At 36.1% G+C, this 14,820-nt stretch overlaps 2 protein-coding genes across 2 annotated transcripts; both read right to left on the minus strand.

The window, feature by feature from the left end:
• Nucleotides 1-1,894: 1,894 nt before the first annotated feature.
• Nucleotides 1,895-4,317, minus strand: Osi9 (DUF1676 domain-containing protein Osi9). Its single transcript, XM_066391769.1, has 3 exons — nucleotides 4,067-4,317; nucleotides 2,568-2,814; nucleotides 1,895-2,314 (listed from the first exon to the last, which is right to left on the minus strand). Exons 1-3 carry the CDS (start codon nucleotides 4,229-4,231, stop codon nucleotides 1,971-1,973), a joined length of 756 nt encoding a protein of 251 aa, XP_066247866.1. The 5' UTR covers nucleotides 4,232-4,317; the 3' UTR covers nucleotides 1,895-1,970.
• Nucleotides 4,318-10,791: 6,474 nt separating this feature from the next.
• Osi8 (Osiris 8) lies at nucleotides 10,792-11,885 on the minus strand. The gene is made up of 2 exons (XM_066391628.1): nucleotides 11,344-11,885; nucleotides 10,792-11,282 (listed from the first exon to the last, which is right to left on the minus strand). Exons 1-2 carry the CDS (start codon nucleotides 11,773-11,775, stop codon nucleotides 10,905-10,907), a joined length of 810 nt encoding a protein of 269 aa, XP_066247725.1. The 5' UTR covers nucleotides 11,776-11,885; the 3' UTR covers nucleotides 10,792-10,904.
• Between the last annotated feature and the right edge of the window lie 2,935 nt (nucleotides 11,886-14,820).

Here is a 14,820-nt window from a genome sequence, read left to right on the forward strand (position 1 = left end):
ACGAGTATGGGATATCGCGTATTTATTTACTTAAGTTAATCTGCATTGCGAGGATCTAGAGTACCTACCTACTAGTTAGTTTGCCTGCCACCGAGTTAACTTTACATAATCGATATTATAGGAAAGATATATGCTTACATAGCTTCATACACATTAGGGCCATCACCAAAGACAACCTATCATATACTAAGAACTACTAACAGATTTAAATATGTATTAGAATTGTACGATTTCAAACAAAATTATTGCACAAATCATTTTTCTTAGTTTCCTAGTATACCCGTGAGGATTCAGCTGAGATGCTGCAGGTCCAGTATGCCGCTCAGAGATTGTATCATACAGAAACCAGGTCAGATCATGATCAAACTTGAACTAAAGTTGTTTTTTCTTGGGGAGGTTTTTCTTGATTATTTAAATTTTAAAACCCTCTCGGAAGCTGAGTTGTAACCATATATCGTATAAATATTTTATATAGCAATATAGCAGTTCCCTAGACGGTCTGGTAGCTAAACTAGAGTAAAAAACTTGAAGAATTAAAGCAGCTGAGGAATCCTATAGGTACCTACTTCTCTTTCGTACATAAATGTCTAATTCGTCTTGCAGTTTCTCATTCATCCATAACTGTAATATAAAATTAAGAGAGCATGAATATTGGACAATTTTGTTTGTTTTGTGTAGGTTTCTCTGCATAAATTTTATTTTCTATTTTGCTGTAATTTTCTTTAGACAGTCATTTAACTGCGCATCTGCGCATCTAACTGAAACTCGCGTTTATGATCTACAGAAACGATAGAAGAGGTCATAAAAGACTTGTTATCGGATAAATTCTGGGTATAGGAATTTGTTTAAATAAGTAGAGATCGAACTGAGAAAGAATTAAAGAACCCAAGGACTGATAGGGAAAAAATAAGAAACTGCGATGAGGCAAAGAGATTTGAAGAAAAATCGATATAGCTTTTATCCATAAATAATAAAATATTCATGAATTTACAGTTAAAATTATTTCCATTATTTCACAAGAAGTGTTTTTGTGACGCGTGTTAACTTGAAAACGCAATAAAGAACCATCGATAAGAACACTGAAAAAGTTGTTTATATGAGGATACTTCGAAATGTTAGTGAATGACTCATTGATATATTAAAGATTGGAAACAGTTCTGCCTGTTGGTGGTTCTCTATCTAGTGGTAAAGGTTCTCAAGGTGCGGCAATCTATTATTAAGAATCAATCAATCATCCGAAGATGTGACAATGTCTTATTGAATATGTATATCGATAATAAGTATCTAAGAGTATTGCATATTGGACAACTCATCGGCAAGCGCCAAGCCCTGGAAAGAGTCCAGTTCAAGATCTTCCAGAAGAACAACGATGCCAATGTGCTGCTAAACATTTGGCTTCCGGTCGTTGTTTTTCAGAAGATGCGAATTTTCCAACTTAATTAATTCATTTTCTGATGACAATTTCCGGAATTCAAATGTTCTTTTCTGGAATGAAAGTGGCCATTCTTAGATACAACTGAAGATTTCTGAAATTCAAATGACTGATCTAGAATTCAAATGATATTTGCTCAAGTGACGCTTCAAGATCCACATGATGTCGTGGAAAATTTTGGAATGTAAATGATCTTTTCTGAAATATAAGAAACATTGCTGACGATCTCTAAATTTAAATTGATACTTTTTGAACTAGCTATATCTGAAAGTGGTGTAGTCAAACAAATAATAGTTTTAGTAATCTTGTAAAAATTTTTAGTAGTAACCTTTGTAAAAATGTATACAACTGAAGTGCCTGAGTAATCCAGCAGAGAACAAATAATTGTATCAGGTAAGATTTCATAACAAAATCAAGTTGAATATAGAGATATAATCAGATCTCAAGCACTCTTATAAAATTTACTAGCTTCGATTAAATTACACTTTTTTTTGCAATTCTGGCACAATAATCACGATCAACTTACATATTTTACCTATTAATTTGTACTCCCCGAAGCCCCTTCGTACCCCCTATAAGCCAGCTGGTCCTTCGTAAATGACCGATCATAGTGCCCCCAATCATCATGATGAGGATGAGAGGCTACAATTTCATAAGTTGAAGTGTGGTGTTTTTGTTCCAGCAACTTTTTTAAGGACAGTATCGAAGCCATAGCTAGGGCTACCTTAGCTACCAAGAGAGCTTTGAAAGCTACCAGTGCGACGAATTTCAAGGCTATAGCCCCCAGGAGAGCCAGTTTCAGTTGGATTAGCATCATTAGGCCTTTCATCTTTTGACCACCTCCTTTATCCCCTCCTCCAATACCACCGTTTTTGCCTCTACCTGAGAAGGTGAAAGTCCCGGTGAACTTGAATAAGTTCTGAATGTTGTATTTGGATGATTAAAATAATTAATATGGCATATGAATCAACTATTTGTAAAAAATTGTTTTACACTGATAATTTATTCGTGAATATTTAATCGCAATATCGGTTCTCGTTTATAATAATATTACGAAAAAATTCGCGAAATTTGTCATGGATTAACACTTTTGAATTGAGTTTATTGAAATTTAATTCAGCGTTGAATTACATACCTTCGTCCGCCTTTTTCATCTGTTCTACTGTTTCAGGAGGCAGCTTGATCTCGATGGTGTGCGAACTCAAATAATCAGCAATTCTATCCCACAAGAATGATTCCACGATGCTCTCACGAGCTCTGGGTTCATCTGGAAGCTGCCCAATCTCGGTCTTCCTCGAGAACCGTCCATTGGGCTTGACTTTCACTGTTTCCCCAATATCTAGCTCATTTGGAAGGGAGTCGATATACCTTAGGGCTCGTTCCTGAGGAGATTAAGTAGCTGTTAATACTAACATGCCGAAAATGAGTTAACAACGTCGGGGTTGAGGTGCTAACCTCAGGTTTGTGTTCAGCATTTTTCATTATACCATCGCAAACGTTACATAATTGGTAACAAAAAATTTACTAGATCATACAAGAAATTCCACCTAACTACCTAGGTGGAACAGCTAACTACCTAAGTGAAACCCGTGTTTGTAAAGAAATTTGATAATTGTGCGTGTCAAATATATTTAGTTGTTTCAACGAGGCGAAAAAGTAGCAAATTTATTCTGATAGTCATATTCATGGCTTCGTATTCGGCTGGGATATGAACTTGGTTAGGAAATACTATAAAGTAAGCGATGAATAAAATAATGTACTCTTTTTCCTCGTAAAACGCATAATTTTTTTCTTCGACAAAACGTCAGATTGAAAAGTAGCACTTTTATTGTTTAGGCAGTTAAAGTGTTATTTTACAGCCTAGGCATTAAAAGTGCCACTTTACAGCCTGTATTGTGTCATTAAAAGGAACATTCTTTTAGGTGATCAGAGGAAAAGTGAATAAGTGACAGTAAATAAAAAGAAGAACTTGGAAATTCTAAAGGAAATACTAAAGAGCCATCGTGAAATAAAATTGTATGGATACTATCACGAAAAATAAATGACATAGTTTAGCAGTAAATGACTAACGGCCAGCGTGCGTTAAGAATTCTTAACAGCTTCCATCCGTCAAGAAAAAACATTTGTTGTTTATCATAGAAAAAGTCGGTAAGTTATTCAATTTTGGTGTGCAGCAGGTGAAAATCTGAAAAAATAGCTGGAAAACAGAGCCTTACTAAGTCAATTCGATGTGCATATCTTTCTTTGACCAAAACAATATATCTGCTTTCCCATAAAACTGCACCGGATGCTTTGCGGCTCGCCGAGACCCAATTCGTCCAATATTGAAGGAAACATATGAACCAGACGTCAAGAAAATGAAATATCGACGAAGTGCTCCCGTTGAAAAATACATATTTTCTTGAGGCTTATTGCCCTTTAGACGTAAAACCGCGAAAATTCTTTTGCATCCCATTTCATATTTTATGGCTTTTGAAAACTTCTTGCTTTATACGGATATTTATGAACACGCAAGAAAACTCTTTGGTTGTATATATTTGAATTAAAGGCGCTGAATGAAAAGCAAAGTTCTAAGATCCTTTCATCATGCAACAGTAAGGAAACTCAACAAATCTTTTTTACAAGAGTACTTACTTTGAGACACAGTGAGAGTTCTTTAGCTCCGCACTCATCAAGGAAATCGAGGGCGATCTTGTAGATTTCCATTTCTTCCTTGTTGGCCTCACCAGCGTCCCCTGCAAGGGCTGAAGTGAGGTTTGCAAGAACCGCCAGGGCTAGCAGGAGAATATTGCGGCCCATGGCGAAGGTCTTCACGGCTTCGCGATCGAGCACTGAGGCCGGCCTGGTCAACCGTTACACTTTTATCACAAGGGAGGAGTGCCCGTGGTTCGGTATCTATATATCGGAAAAATGTGTGTTACTAGAATCTAACCATGTAAGAAGGATCTAATGGTAATACTAGGTTAAATGTTACGAGGTGGACTGTCTGTGCGATGATCTATTCTAGGAAGAGTCGAGCGAAAAGAGATTTAGGTGTAGCTGGAGGTTCAAATTTCATCAACTCTATGTATATCGGTTTGGCCTTAAATCAAAATACTCGGCTGTTCGTGAATTTTTTGGTTTGATGAATAATATATCAACAACACATCTAAACGGTAGAAAATCGGAAAGTTTACTTATGGACCTTAATAAGGCATTTGACAGCGCGCGGCACAGTGGTCCACTACAATAATTTATGCGCCAAAATCGGTATTTCACATTATCAAAAACCCACTGGAGAACAGACAAATAAAAGTACGAATTTCGCTTGCTCTTCCGTTCAACTGCTCTTTTGGGGAGTTACCAAATGCATTTTTTCTTCTCTTTCCATTTTATGTTTTTGTCGCAAGGGCAAAAAAACCAAATAATCAATAGCCTTTTTACTACCTACAAAACTTTTAAAAAATCGTGTACCTAAGCTGGCCAAAAGTGACTCCAAAACATCAATGGTTGAGGGAAAATCATGGTAAATATTACACATCCTATCAAAGAAGGCCCTCTGGCCGTTATTCGTTTTACGTGTTGGAGAAATGAAGAGTTGCCTTTGGCGGTTAGTTCTACATAATTGCCCATAAATTTGTTTTTGCAATAATGTTTCACAGTCAATTTGCCCGGCAATAGGTGTATGAAAAAAATACAAATAACTCTTATTGCGATGAGTTCCTGAACTGGAATATCCAATCATCCATGTTGTGGAACGCCGCAGCAAGGAAACCTTTGTTGTATTTGAATAAATCAGTGATGAAACAATACATGCACACGTACTCCAATACAGGTCTAACCAAAAATTATACAGTGCGGCTCGCCAAACAACTGTTGTAAAATGTAAAATATTTTGGATTTAAATTTAAATTGTTTGGGCCTTAGCCTTGCTTGATTAAATACCAATTTCTAACATAATTTCACTTTTTGGAAAAACCAAGCGTATGTCAGAAATTTTCAAAATGCTTCGAAAATTTGAAATGTGTTAATAAAGTCCCATGTACACATATGTCTGGCTGTTAAAGACATTATTCCTGTAAGTAGTGGCAAAGAACCTTATCAGACTCGATGTATATTATCTAGACATCGAGTACTACAAACCTCGAACCAAAGATCTGAGAAAAGTCTACCACAACTCATAACGGTAGTCAGCAATAAGATTCCTTTTACAGGCAACTGTAAAATGCGTCTTGAAATGAAAACACGCCGATTATCCGTTTAGTGTTTTCATCAAAACGTGGGTAGGTAAAAATCTAGTTCACGTATCTCGTCAATTTTAATTTGATAATTTTGGCCTAAATATCAAGTTTTCCATAAATTCAAGAATATTCTAGGACTAGAGTTAGCGATCTAAGTTACCGTACACATCCTGAAGGTTCAAATCCATAAAGTTGATGGGGAAGTGGAGCAACACATGAGGATGAATATTAGAAATCTTCTGCCATAGCCATCGAACTATGAAATATGCATACTTCGCTATCTGGTTGTATGCCTGGAGAAGTACGTCTTATTTCGACGAGCTCACATTTTACAATATTGTCTAGTGCCAACTTTGTTTTGTAAAGCGAAATTTTGATTATTGTGATTGAATATATTAACAGCGTGATTATGATAATCATGTTTGTATGTGAATAATTTCGTCTAATAGACAGCGCTATCGGTTTTCAATTATCAGAAATTCTGTTTAATTTCTCTTGTAATATTGTACCCAATTAAAGGCTCATTAAACAGCTCGATTTTTTGCATGGAATTTGGCAAATTCATTGATTCAAAATTGACGGAAGTTGCGACGAAACCATTGGAAAACCGATCCAAAATTGAGGCTGAACGTAGAAAAGCAGAAACGTATTTTCATTTCCTTCTGATTTCTCTCCATTTTCTTGTTTTTTCAACTCATTAGGTGACATTATTATGACATTATATCTCAAAAATATTTAATGGACTTTAAAAAAATTTAGCTGATAAAAAATACGATGAGGTCAGAGAAAAAATCACAGTACTTCAGGAAGATATATACAGGGTGCGCACCGAATAATTTCCACTGAGAATTTTTTTCTTATAAAAGAATACATAAAAATATGCCCAGACACGTAAACTTTAGCTTTTAAGGGGAGCAATTTTTACATATTCATACCCTCTCTGCTTCAATCTCTACGAAGGTGTGGCTGTCACCCTTAAAATCTTAAGTGGGACGGGGAGGAGGAAGCGATATCTTAATTTAAAGAGAATTGAATTTCCTTTATTATGGGACCTTTCTAGTATTATTATGTTGATAAATAAAATGCACAAAAAAGGGCATTAATTATAGTATTTTGGAATTTCAGTTGATTCTTCGAAAAACCTACTATTATCAATATGTTTGTCGCAAACACATAGCAAGAATTAAAAGTTGTTTTGTTCAATAATTACGGATTAAAACGACTTATACGCTTGAAGAAAAAGTTGAAAAACTATTACACTATTTTTACACTATCAATAGTACCATTTTTTGTGTATTTTATTTATCGATCAAATAATACGAGGAAAATCCCATAACAAAGGGGTTAGTTCAGGGCAATTTCCTTTAAAAGAAGACATCACTCGCCCCTCCTTCGTTAGGGTTAGTGTAGAGGGGATGTAAATATATTAAAAAATGTGTCCCCTTGAAAATTAAAGTTTACGTGTCCGCGTATATTGTCATTTATGCGTTTAGAAGAATAAAAACTTGAGTGGAAGTTTTTCGAAGTACCACCCTGTATAATGGTCCGGCAGATAATGGCACAGTTTCGGTTATGATTTATTTGCAATTTGAAAATTACATGAAATATATGGACAGGAACTCTAATCTGAGCCACTCCGAATAAACACTATAACAAGTAGTATAATGATGGCGATTAATAATCAAGGAATTTTAACCGCAAGCGTAGCGAATGAAAGAGAGAAGTTGTGTCAAACACAGGTGTTTACACGCTGTCGGCTACATCGATCTAATCAGGAAGCACTCAAAATCATGCATTAATGAAAAATTATGCGTTAATCCGAGCCATTAACGAATGAGTTGGTATACACTAAAAGATGTGTTAATGTTTAGTCAAGGGAAATTCTTTTTTAAACATTCCCCCGGTCATAAAAAATATAGATATATGAATTCGCAAGTTTAGTAAATTCCTAAATCTCACTTTCTTCGTTTTGACGCAGTTATCTACAACGCCAGTACAAGTGTAAACTTCAAACTCTTTTATCTAGGAGTCATCAATTCTTTCTAAATGTTTTTTACACATGAATACTCACTTTCTTCTGTATACCTAGATACATATATATGTCGGCACAAATTAATTAACTTCGAGCTGAGTCTTGATGGTCGCATATTGTACATACATTTCACTTAGTATAACAGTTACTACATCTATCCTATACAAATGGTACTTCACCGTTACTTAGTGAAACTAATGCTAATGCGTCCATATTTATCTTCATACTCTTGCATAGAAAAATTAAATATGGGTTCTTGCTGAAATAAGTTCGTTAAGCACTTGCGAGATGGCACTATCGGGGGTACTAGATGGTTCTTCAAGGCGGGCTAGAATCGTGACGGTTCTTAGTTAAAAGCAATTGTTGAAGATGGCGCTATATGTGGGTAATTACCAAGAGGTTGATCGTCTGGTTAAAGTATAAAATTTGTTGTGATCAAATTATAATTTATTTGTTACAGTAATTATTTAAGTAAAATAGGTTAGTGATCAGTTTACAAAAATAGAGAAAAAGAAAGAAAAAAACCCACATTGAAAAATAAGCTGATAAACCCTGAGTTAGTCAAAAATTCATGGTTTCCATTAAAAATCTTGGAAAAATGTTTTTTTTTCGATCGTCTTTAAAACATTTAAATAAGGCGTCGAGTGAAAATACTTTTTTAATTCTATCTTTTCTTTTTCTTTCTTTCTGTTCAGCTAGATCATTATCTATAACATTTATGAGCACGAGCACTATCTTCATAATTAGAGAAACATAATATTACAAGATACAAATAAAATTCCAATTAAGGTTTCTTGATTTACCATGAGACGAAGACTGCAGGGGGCTGTTATCAGGACATCATACGACCGTTCCAATTAAAGAAATCTCCAGTCCAACATCAACGGTGTTTCTAGATCATTTTATATGTTGTTCTAAATAAAAGAGACATCAGTTAATGACTGAGATAAGCATTCAGAAGTAGCTCTAAATCTTCACCCAACCTTATTTTAAGCTTCAAATAGCCTTAAGCTCAATCTTCATTTACTAAAGGAGATCATGAGCTGAAACAGCCTGTATATCATTTAGTAGACTTAATGATATACAGGCTGTTTCAGAATAAGTCTGCCAACTGCTTCCTGTGACCGAAATTTAAAAAAAACTCGTACAAACAAGGGTCCGTTTTTACTTTCTGTCTAATATACAGAATGATAAAAAATATAATTAAAATTTTTTTTCCTAATAAGTCCGTTCTGCAATTAAATATTTTTATAAAAATTGGGGAGATAGATATAGAGACATACGTTTTAAGGAGAAAATAATGTTGGGAGTTTCATCAGTGGCGTTCCCATGGATGTGATCCTCAAAATTTTAAACGAAAAATATGATACGCCGCTGGTTAAAAAAAAATGAGAATAATTTCCTGGACGCTTCATATTTCTGTCAAAAAAGGTCTCTTGAATATTTTTCATAGCGTTAACTGTTTTCGTTGAAAAAAACATTATTTGGTAATTAATATTAAAACTACAAAATTAAATTAGGTACGTTACATTATTTATAAGGGAACAATTAAATAAGGTGTTGAAAATGCTCTCCACCTACAAAAATGGATGCTTCGGCACGTTTTTGTATGTTATCGTGCCCTATTTGATAAAATCATGGCATATTTTTTATTGTGTTAAACGAATGAATTATGCGATTTCTCAGTTGTAAATTGTGGCGTTTTATTTTTTCCACGAAAACGGTCATTAATGAAGGAAAACGGAAGCATTCAGAAAAATGTTTTTATTTTTTTAGGCAGCGGAGTATCATGTTTTTCGTTTAAAATGTTGAGAGTCAAATCAATGGAAACGCCACTGGAGGAATTAAAAACATTTTTTCCCCTTAAAAGATGTGCCTCTACATCTATTTTGCGCTACCCAATTTCCATAAAAATATTTAATGCCGGAACGGTCTTATTAGGAAAAAAGTAAAAAATTAATCATTTTTTATCATCCTGAATTTCAGAGAGGAAGCGAAAACGGACCCATGTTCGCATGAACTTTATTTCTTATTTCGGTCACAGGAACCTACAGTAAGCAGTTGGGACACTTATTCTGAAACACCCTGTATGTACGCTATTGAGGTTTGGAGGAGTGGAATGTCCAATTAGAGTTTACGAGGGGTTGTTTTTATTCCCTTTTAAAAATCATTGGTCGAATTATCTGCAGGAATTGGGCAGCTCTGCGGGGTTTTATGGTTTGGGTGGCCGCATTGTTTTGTCCAAACCTGTCCACATACAATGACCATATGACTAATGCCATCCTAATTAAACATTGTCTTGCACGAAAAGAGAACACGGATCAGACCGTTTGCCACTTTCTTCATGGAATTGTTTGGTAATCAGTTTTAATATGAACAATTGGTGTAGCAGTTAGTGACCCCTATTAATGATTTGTTGTTGTTAATACCGCTCCAGATTAAAAGAAAATTATGTATTCTGCAAATCACAATACAACGGCTCTCCCAAAAGAACCAATTGTGTTAAAATAATGAGCCAAACTCATTATGATACAAACTCAGAAGAACTTTTCAGGGCAGTGCCATCTAATTAAAATAACCCACATGAAATAATGCACCAGGATATGTGTGACAAGAAAACTTTCTCGAGGCAGCAAAAAACACATATAAACGTATTTAATATTTGCCATATGCTTTCTTCACTTAACCGTGACTTGCATACATGATCAATGTCACGGACAACAAACCATCTCGTTCTGGTTTACATTTTATCACGGACGGCGCTAATGACCTTTAAATCTCCAAAGGTACAAAAACTTTTGATTATCTAAGGAATCTCGTAGACTGAAGGAAAGTAAAACCTTGAATGCGTAATCATGCATGCAGGGTCGGTACCAAAACCTATAATCGATAACTTTCTCAGCGGTTCTTTTATCTTTTTCTTGCTTTGGGATTATGCATGACGAAACTGAAAGTGTGAAGAAGAACGAAAAAATTATATCTTGTCTGTGTTGCAAGATTGTTAGATGCTTCGCTAGGTACTGAAGAGGAATATGTGCAGTAACTTTCTTGTGTCTCGTCAGTGACGCAATAAAAATTCAAACTCACGCCTCAAGAGTAAAAAAAAAAGTAAAAATGTATTTATAATATATACAGAGATGTACTGTGTTCGTTTGTTAGCTTAAATCTTATAACAAAACAATAATTTAAATAAATTAGTTTACAAGTCTTTGTTTCATTCTCATCGTTCCTTTTTGGGCTCATAAGCTTGGTATGCTAGTCTGTTGGCTTCCTCCGTGTCATACGATCTTCCCCAGCCAGACCCATGGTGTCCCCCTGCTGAAACGACTTCAACGTGGCCAGAATCGTGATGTCCCGACTGTCCCGAGAGCAGTTTCTTGAGCCCGATAATTCCCGCAAGAACTAGGGCCAGTTTGGACACAATCAGAGCTTTTCCCGCCAAAAGGGCCAGGGCTCCCAACGCCAAAGGCACTAAAGTGCCTCCGAGAATCAGGGGAAGCAGCATCATGGCACCGCCCTTCTTGCCACCCTTTTTGCCTCTACCTTCTTCATCTTCGCTGAAACTGCGGGCTATGTCCGAGGCTGAGGGCAATTTTATCTAAAATTAAGAAAAAGTTTGTAGAGTACTATAAAATGCAAATATGTTTGCGATTTTCTACCTGTAAGGTATGAGATCCTAAAAATGAAGCAGCTTTCCCAAAAAGGAGTCCAGTCAAAGCCTCATCCTTCTCATTAAGAGATCTTGGAAGACTGGCCTCGATTTCAGCCTCAGTCTTAGGACCTTCCTGCTCTGCAGGTGCATTAGGGTCCTTGACAAAGGTGATTCCATCGATGAGGTTAAGGTTGTAGCTCCTTGCAGCTCTATCCATAGCGGCCAATAGTTTGAGCTTCAAACAGGGTGTCAGGTCCTGGGAGGCACATTCCTGGTACACTTTGTACATATATTTGAAGTCATTAAGGTATGAATACGAGTCAGAGGCACGTGGAGAACCATTATTGCCATCGATGGTGTTCTGATCTACGAAAGTGGCAGATCTAGCTAACACACCCGCGGATAACAAGAACCCGAATAGCGCGTACTTGACGAACATTTTTGACAATTATGGCTGATATACTGATATGGATCCACTTGCACTAGATGGTTTTATACCGGCAGAGTGACTTTGACTTTGCGACGCCGCCGTCGTCCCCTCCGGGTGGTACCTCCCGACTGATGGTTCTCTTTGGTACAGATCGGATTGCACGGATGGTACTGGGTATGTAGACCGTGAATTCACGGGCAACGGCTTCTTGGAATAGCGCACATCCATGCTTGGTGAAGTTGTTAGGTAGATCGCATACGAAGCGTACTCTAATAAGCTTGACAAAAGAAATGATACAATCAGTAGCATGGCAATTTGGTCTGAAAAATGTTCATCTTTTTTTTATAGAAGCGATTTCATCGCCTTTTTGGCGATATTGAATAAAATAAAAGGTGGTTACCGGAAAAAATACGTATGGTTGGAAGCTACCAGTAAAATATCTACATGCAACTACATTCTTTCAGGCGACCGCTTTACTCCGAATAATTCAATAAATTTTGCTTTAAAAGCGAATTCAATTATATGCAAAATTTGTTAAAAAACATTTAAGGTGTTTTAAGGGTATTAGTCTCATAAAAAGTCTTGGTGCGAATACAATGTGTTTAAGATAAGGACGTCCAGCATCGAGATCCCCAAAGCGGTAATAGGTACAGTCTTGGTTAAATGGGAGGAAAGTATTGCAGTTAAAACTTTAAGTGATATACTTGGAGTGATAGTTTCAAAACCCTCAAGAATTCTCCTTCGTAGTTCCTCTTTCGTCTCAAAGATGTCGATAAATATGATTTTTTTATGTAACCGTAAAGAAAAAATCTAAGGGGATGAAGTCTGGAGAATGGGAGGGTAAAGGATATTCTCTGTGGGTGCCAGTTCATCTTCCAGAAAGTGTAAGTGATATTCCTGCGCAATTCTTGCATTATATGCGGCTACGCCACATTGCTGGACTCAACAGTTATGTGTTAAAGTCGAGAGGTTCCTTAAGGTTTTTTCTAAATCCCCATCAAGTAAAATGATTATAAGAGAAATGATTAATTATTGGAATGCCAAATATTCCAAGCCACATGTTAAACCCTCAGCGATGTATTGATACGTAATTCTGTAGACACGCAGGTTCTCCTTCCTCCACCATTAGAAGTTTTTTTAAAAACGAAAATTACACTCATTTTTATCATGTATAAATGTCACCATCTGAACATACGATCCACTGAATCCTATATTTCTTAGGCGCATTAATTCAAACGCAACAGTGACTGCCGTTTTGCTAGTTGACCATAGAAAGCTTTCATTAGTCATCCAAAATAGCTATCAAGTGAATTCTTATCAACACAAATAACTTATAAATTTTGGTCATAAAACAAATTTGCCCCTATTTTCACTTTAAACGAATTCCATCGTGTATCCTGCACACAGAGCGTGCGTGCTAAGCCGGTAATAACTGCAAATATCCGTTAATTTAATACCTTGGTATATGGTTTCGATCTATTTCCTCCCTAAAAAAATCTCACCTTGCATGCTTAATCGATAAGCATGCGAATTATTATAGACGACACAAAATGCTTTTGTGGGTAAGGATGTAAAATACCGTGGCGGCACAACTTGTTGCTATTGTTATAGTGGAGTAAGTGTAAACGGTATATACTTGTAGCTGGGATTTTTAGGCTGATTAGCCGAAACAAGTGAAATTGCGGGTCTGAAAGATTATTATTGTTAATGATTTTCTTCTGTGCTGACCATATGGCAGTGTAGAGTGTGGAGCAGAAAAAAAAGCATTAATTTCTCGCAGAAGAGGCAGGTCTGCAGGAGATACGGAAAACTAGGTTTTGCACATTTAATTTTTTTTAGCACTTTTTGTCTATGTTTTTTTTGTTATAATTAAAATAATGTTGTAATAACGTGTGATCATTAAAAAACCTCGCAGTAAGTTTACGGTTCTCCGCCTGTTAATAACACCGTTAACGAGTTTTGTTATCTCTTTAAAGCTTAAATTCTCATGAGTCAAAAATATCATTATCCAGATGAAGTTTGCCACAAGCATAACTGGCGTAATGGTAGTGTAACAGCAAAGCATTGCTGAGAACGTTGGTGGATATTGTGGCCCTGCGAGGAGCTCAACAGCAATCTACGATAATATTCGAGTTTCCACAGCCATAATCGACAGCTTTCAAATTAAAATCGATAGCGATTCTATGTGTTTGGACGGCGAAGGACTAAAAAAATGGAAAACTGAAATTTTAATAAACTGAAAAATAACACAATGTCGAAAATAAACCCCAAAAATGGCGGTCGAGATGTTGAAAATAAATTTTAATTCTGCAGCAGAGAAAAACCTCGATGGAAAACAATTTTTTCCACATACTAAAAATAGATCACCCTTCAATAGTGATTTGCAGCATTGGTTCATGGATAAGGTGCATATAACATAACATGACTATAGATTCTTATTGCCCATACAAAAGCGCAACTTTTTCTTAATTTAAGCCATGCCCTAGCTATCGTTGGTTGGTCCGACGTAAAGAACCAAAAGTGTGTATGATCCTTTTCATAGAGCCAAAAGGAGGCGCTTTTATGTATAAAGTAGCTACTCTATGTACAAAGGTTGTTGTAGATTGAATAATTACGTTGGGACCACTCTGAGTTCGCAATCTCAGAGATACTGGTTGTGCAAAGCAACCTTCCTAACTATAGCTAATGTTTATTGGTAAAAATTAATGATTCATGTACTCAGAAAAAATCGATAAATTCCAGCAAAAATGTGCTGCCAGCTCAGTGCCTAAAAAAGAATCTTTATGTGTGACTGCAGATATACAGAGTTCGCCTCCGCTTGAAGTAATGTTGAATGGCAGTTCGAAGTGGATCCAAGGGGAAAAAAGGAGTTTTTTAGTGGGTAGCTGTCTCCATCAAGGACAAATTTCACATATCTCAGTCACCAGTAGTACAGGCCGGGCACCTATGAAAATTTTCCTCCTCTATAAAAAAAAAATAAAAATAAGGATATATATTTGTACAGGGTTTTCTTAAATATCACAAATATACAGAAGGGGGTAATTTTTTAGTTTA

Source organism: Euwallacea similis, chromosome 7 (assembly GCF_039881205.1).
Source record: "Euwallacea similis isolate ESF13 chromosome 7, ESF131.1, whole genome shotgun sequence".
Classification (NCBI taxonomy): Eukaryota; Metazoa; Arthropoda; class Insecta; order Coleoptera; family Curculionidae; genus Euwallacea; species Euwallacea similis.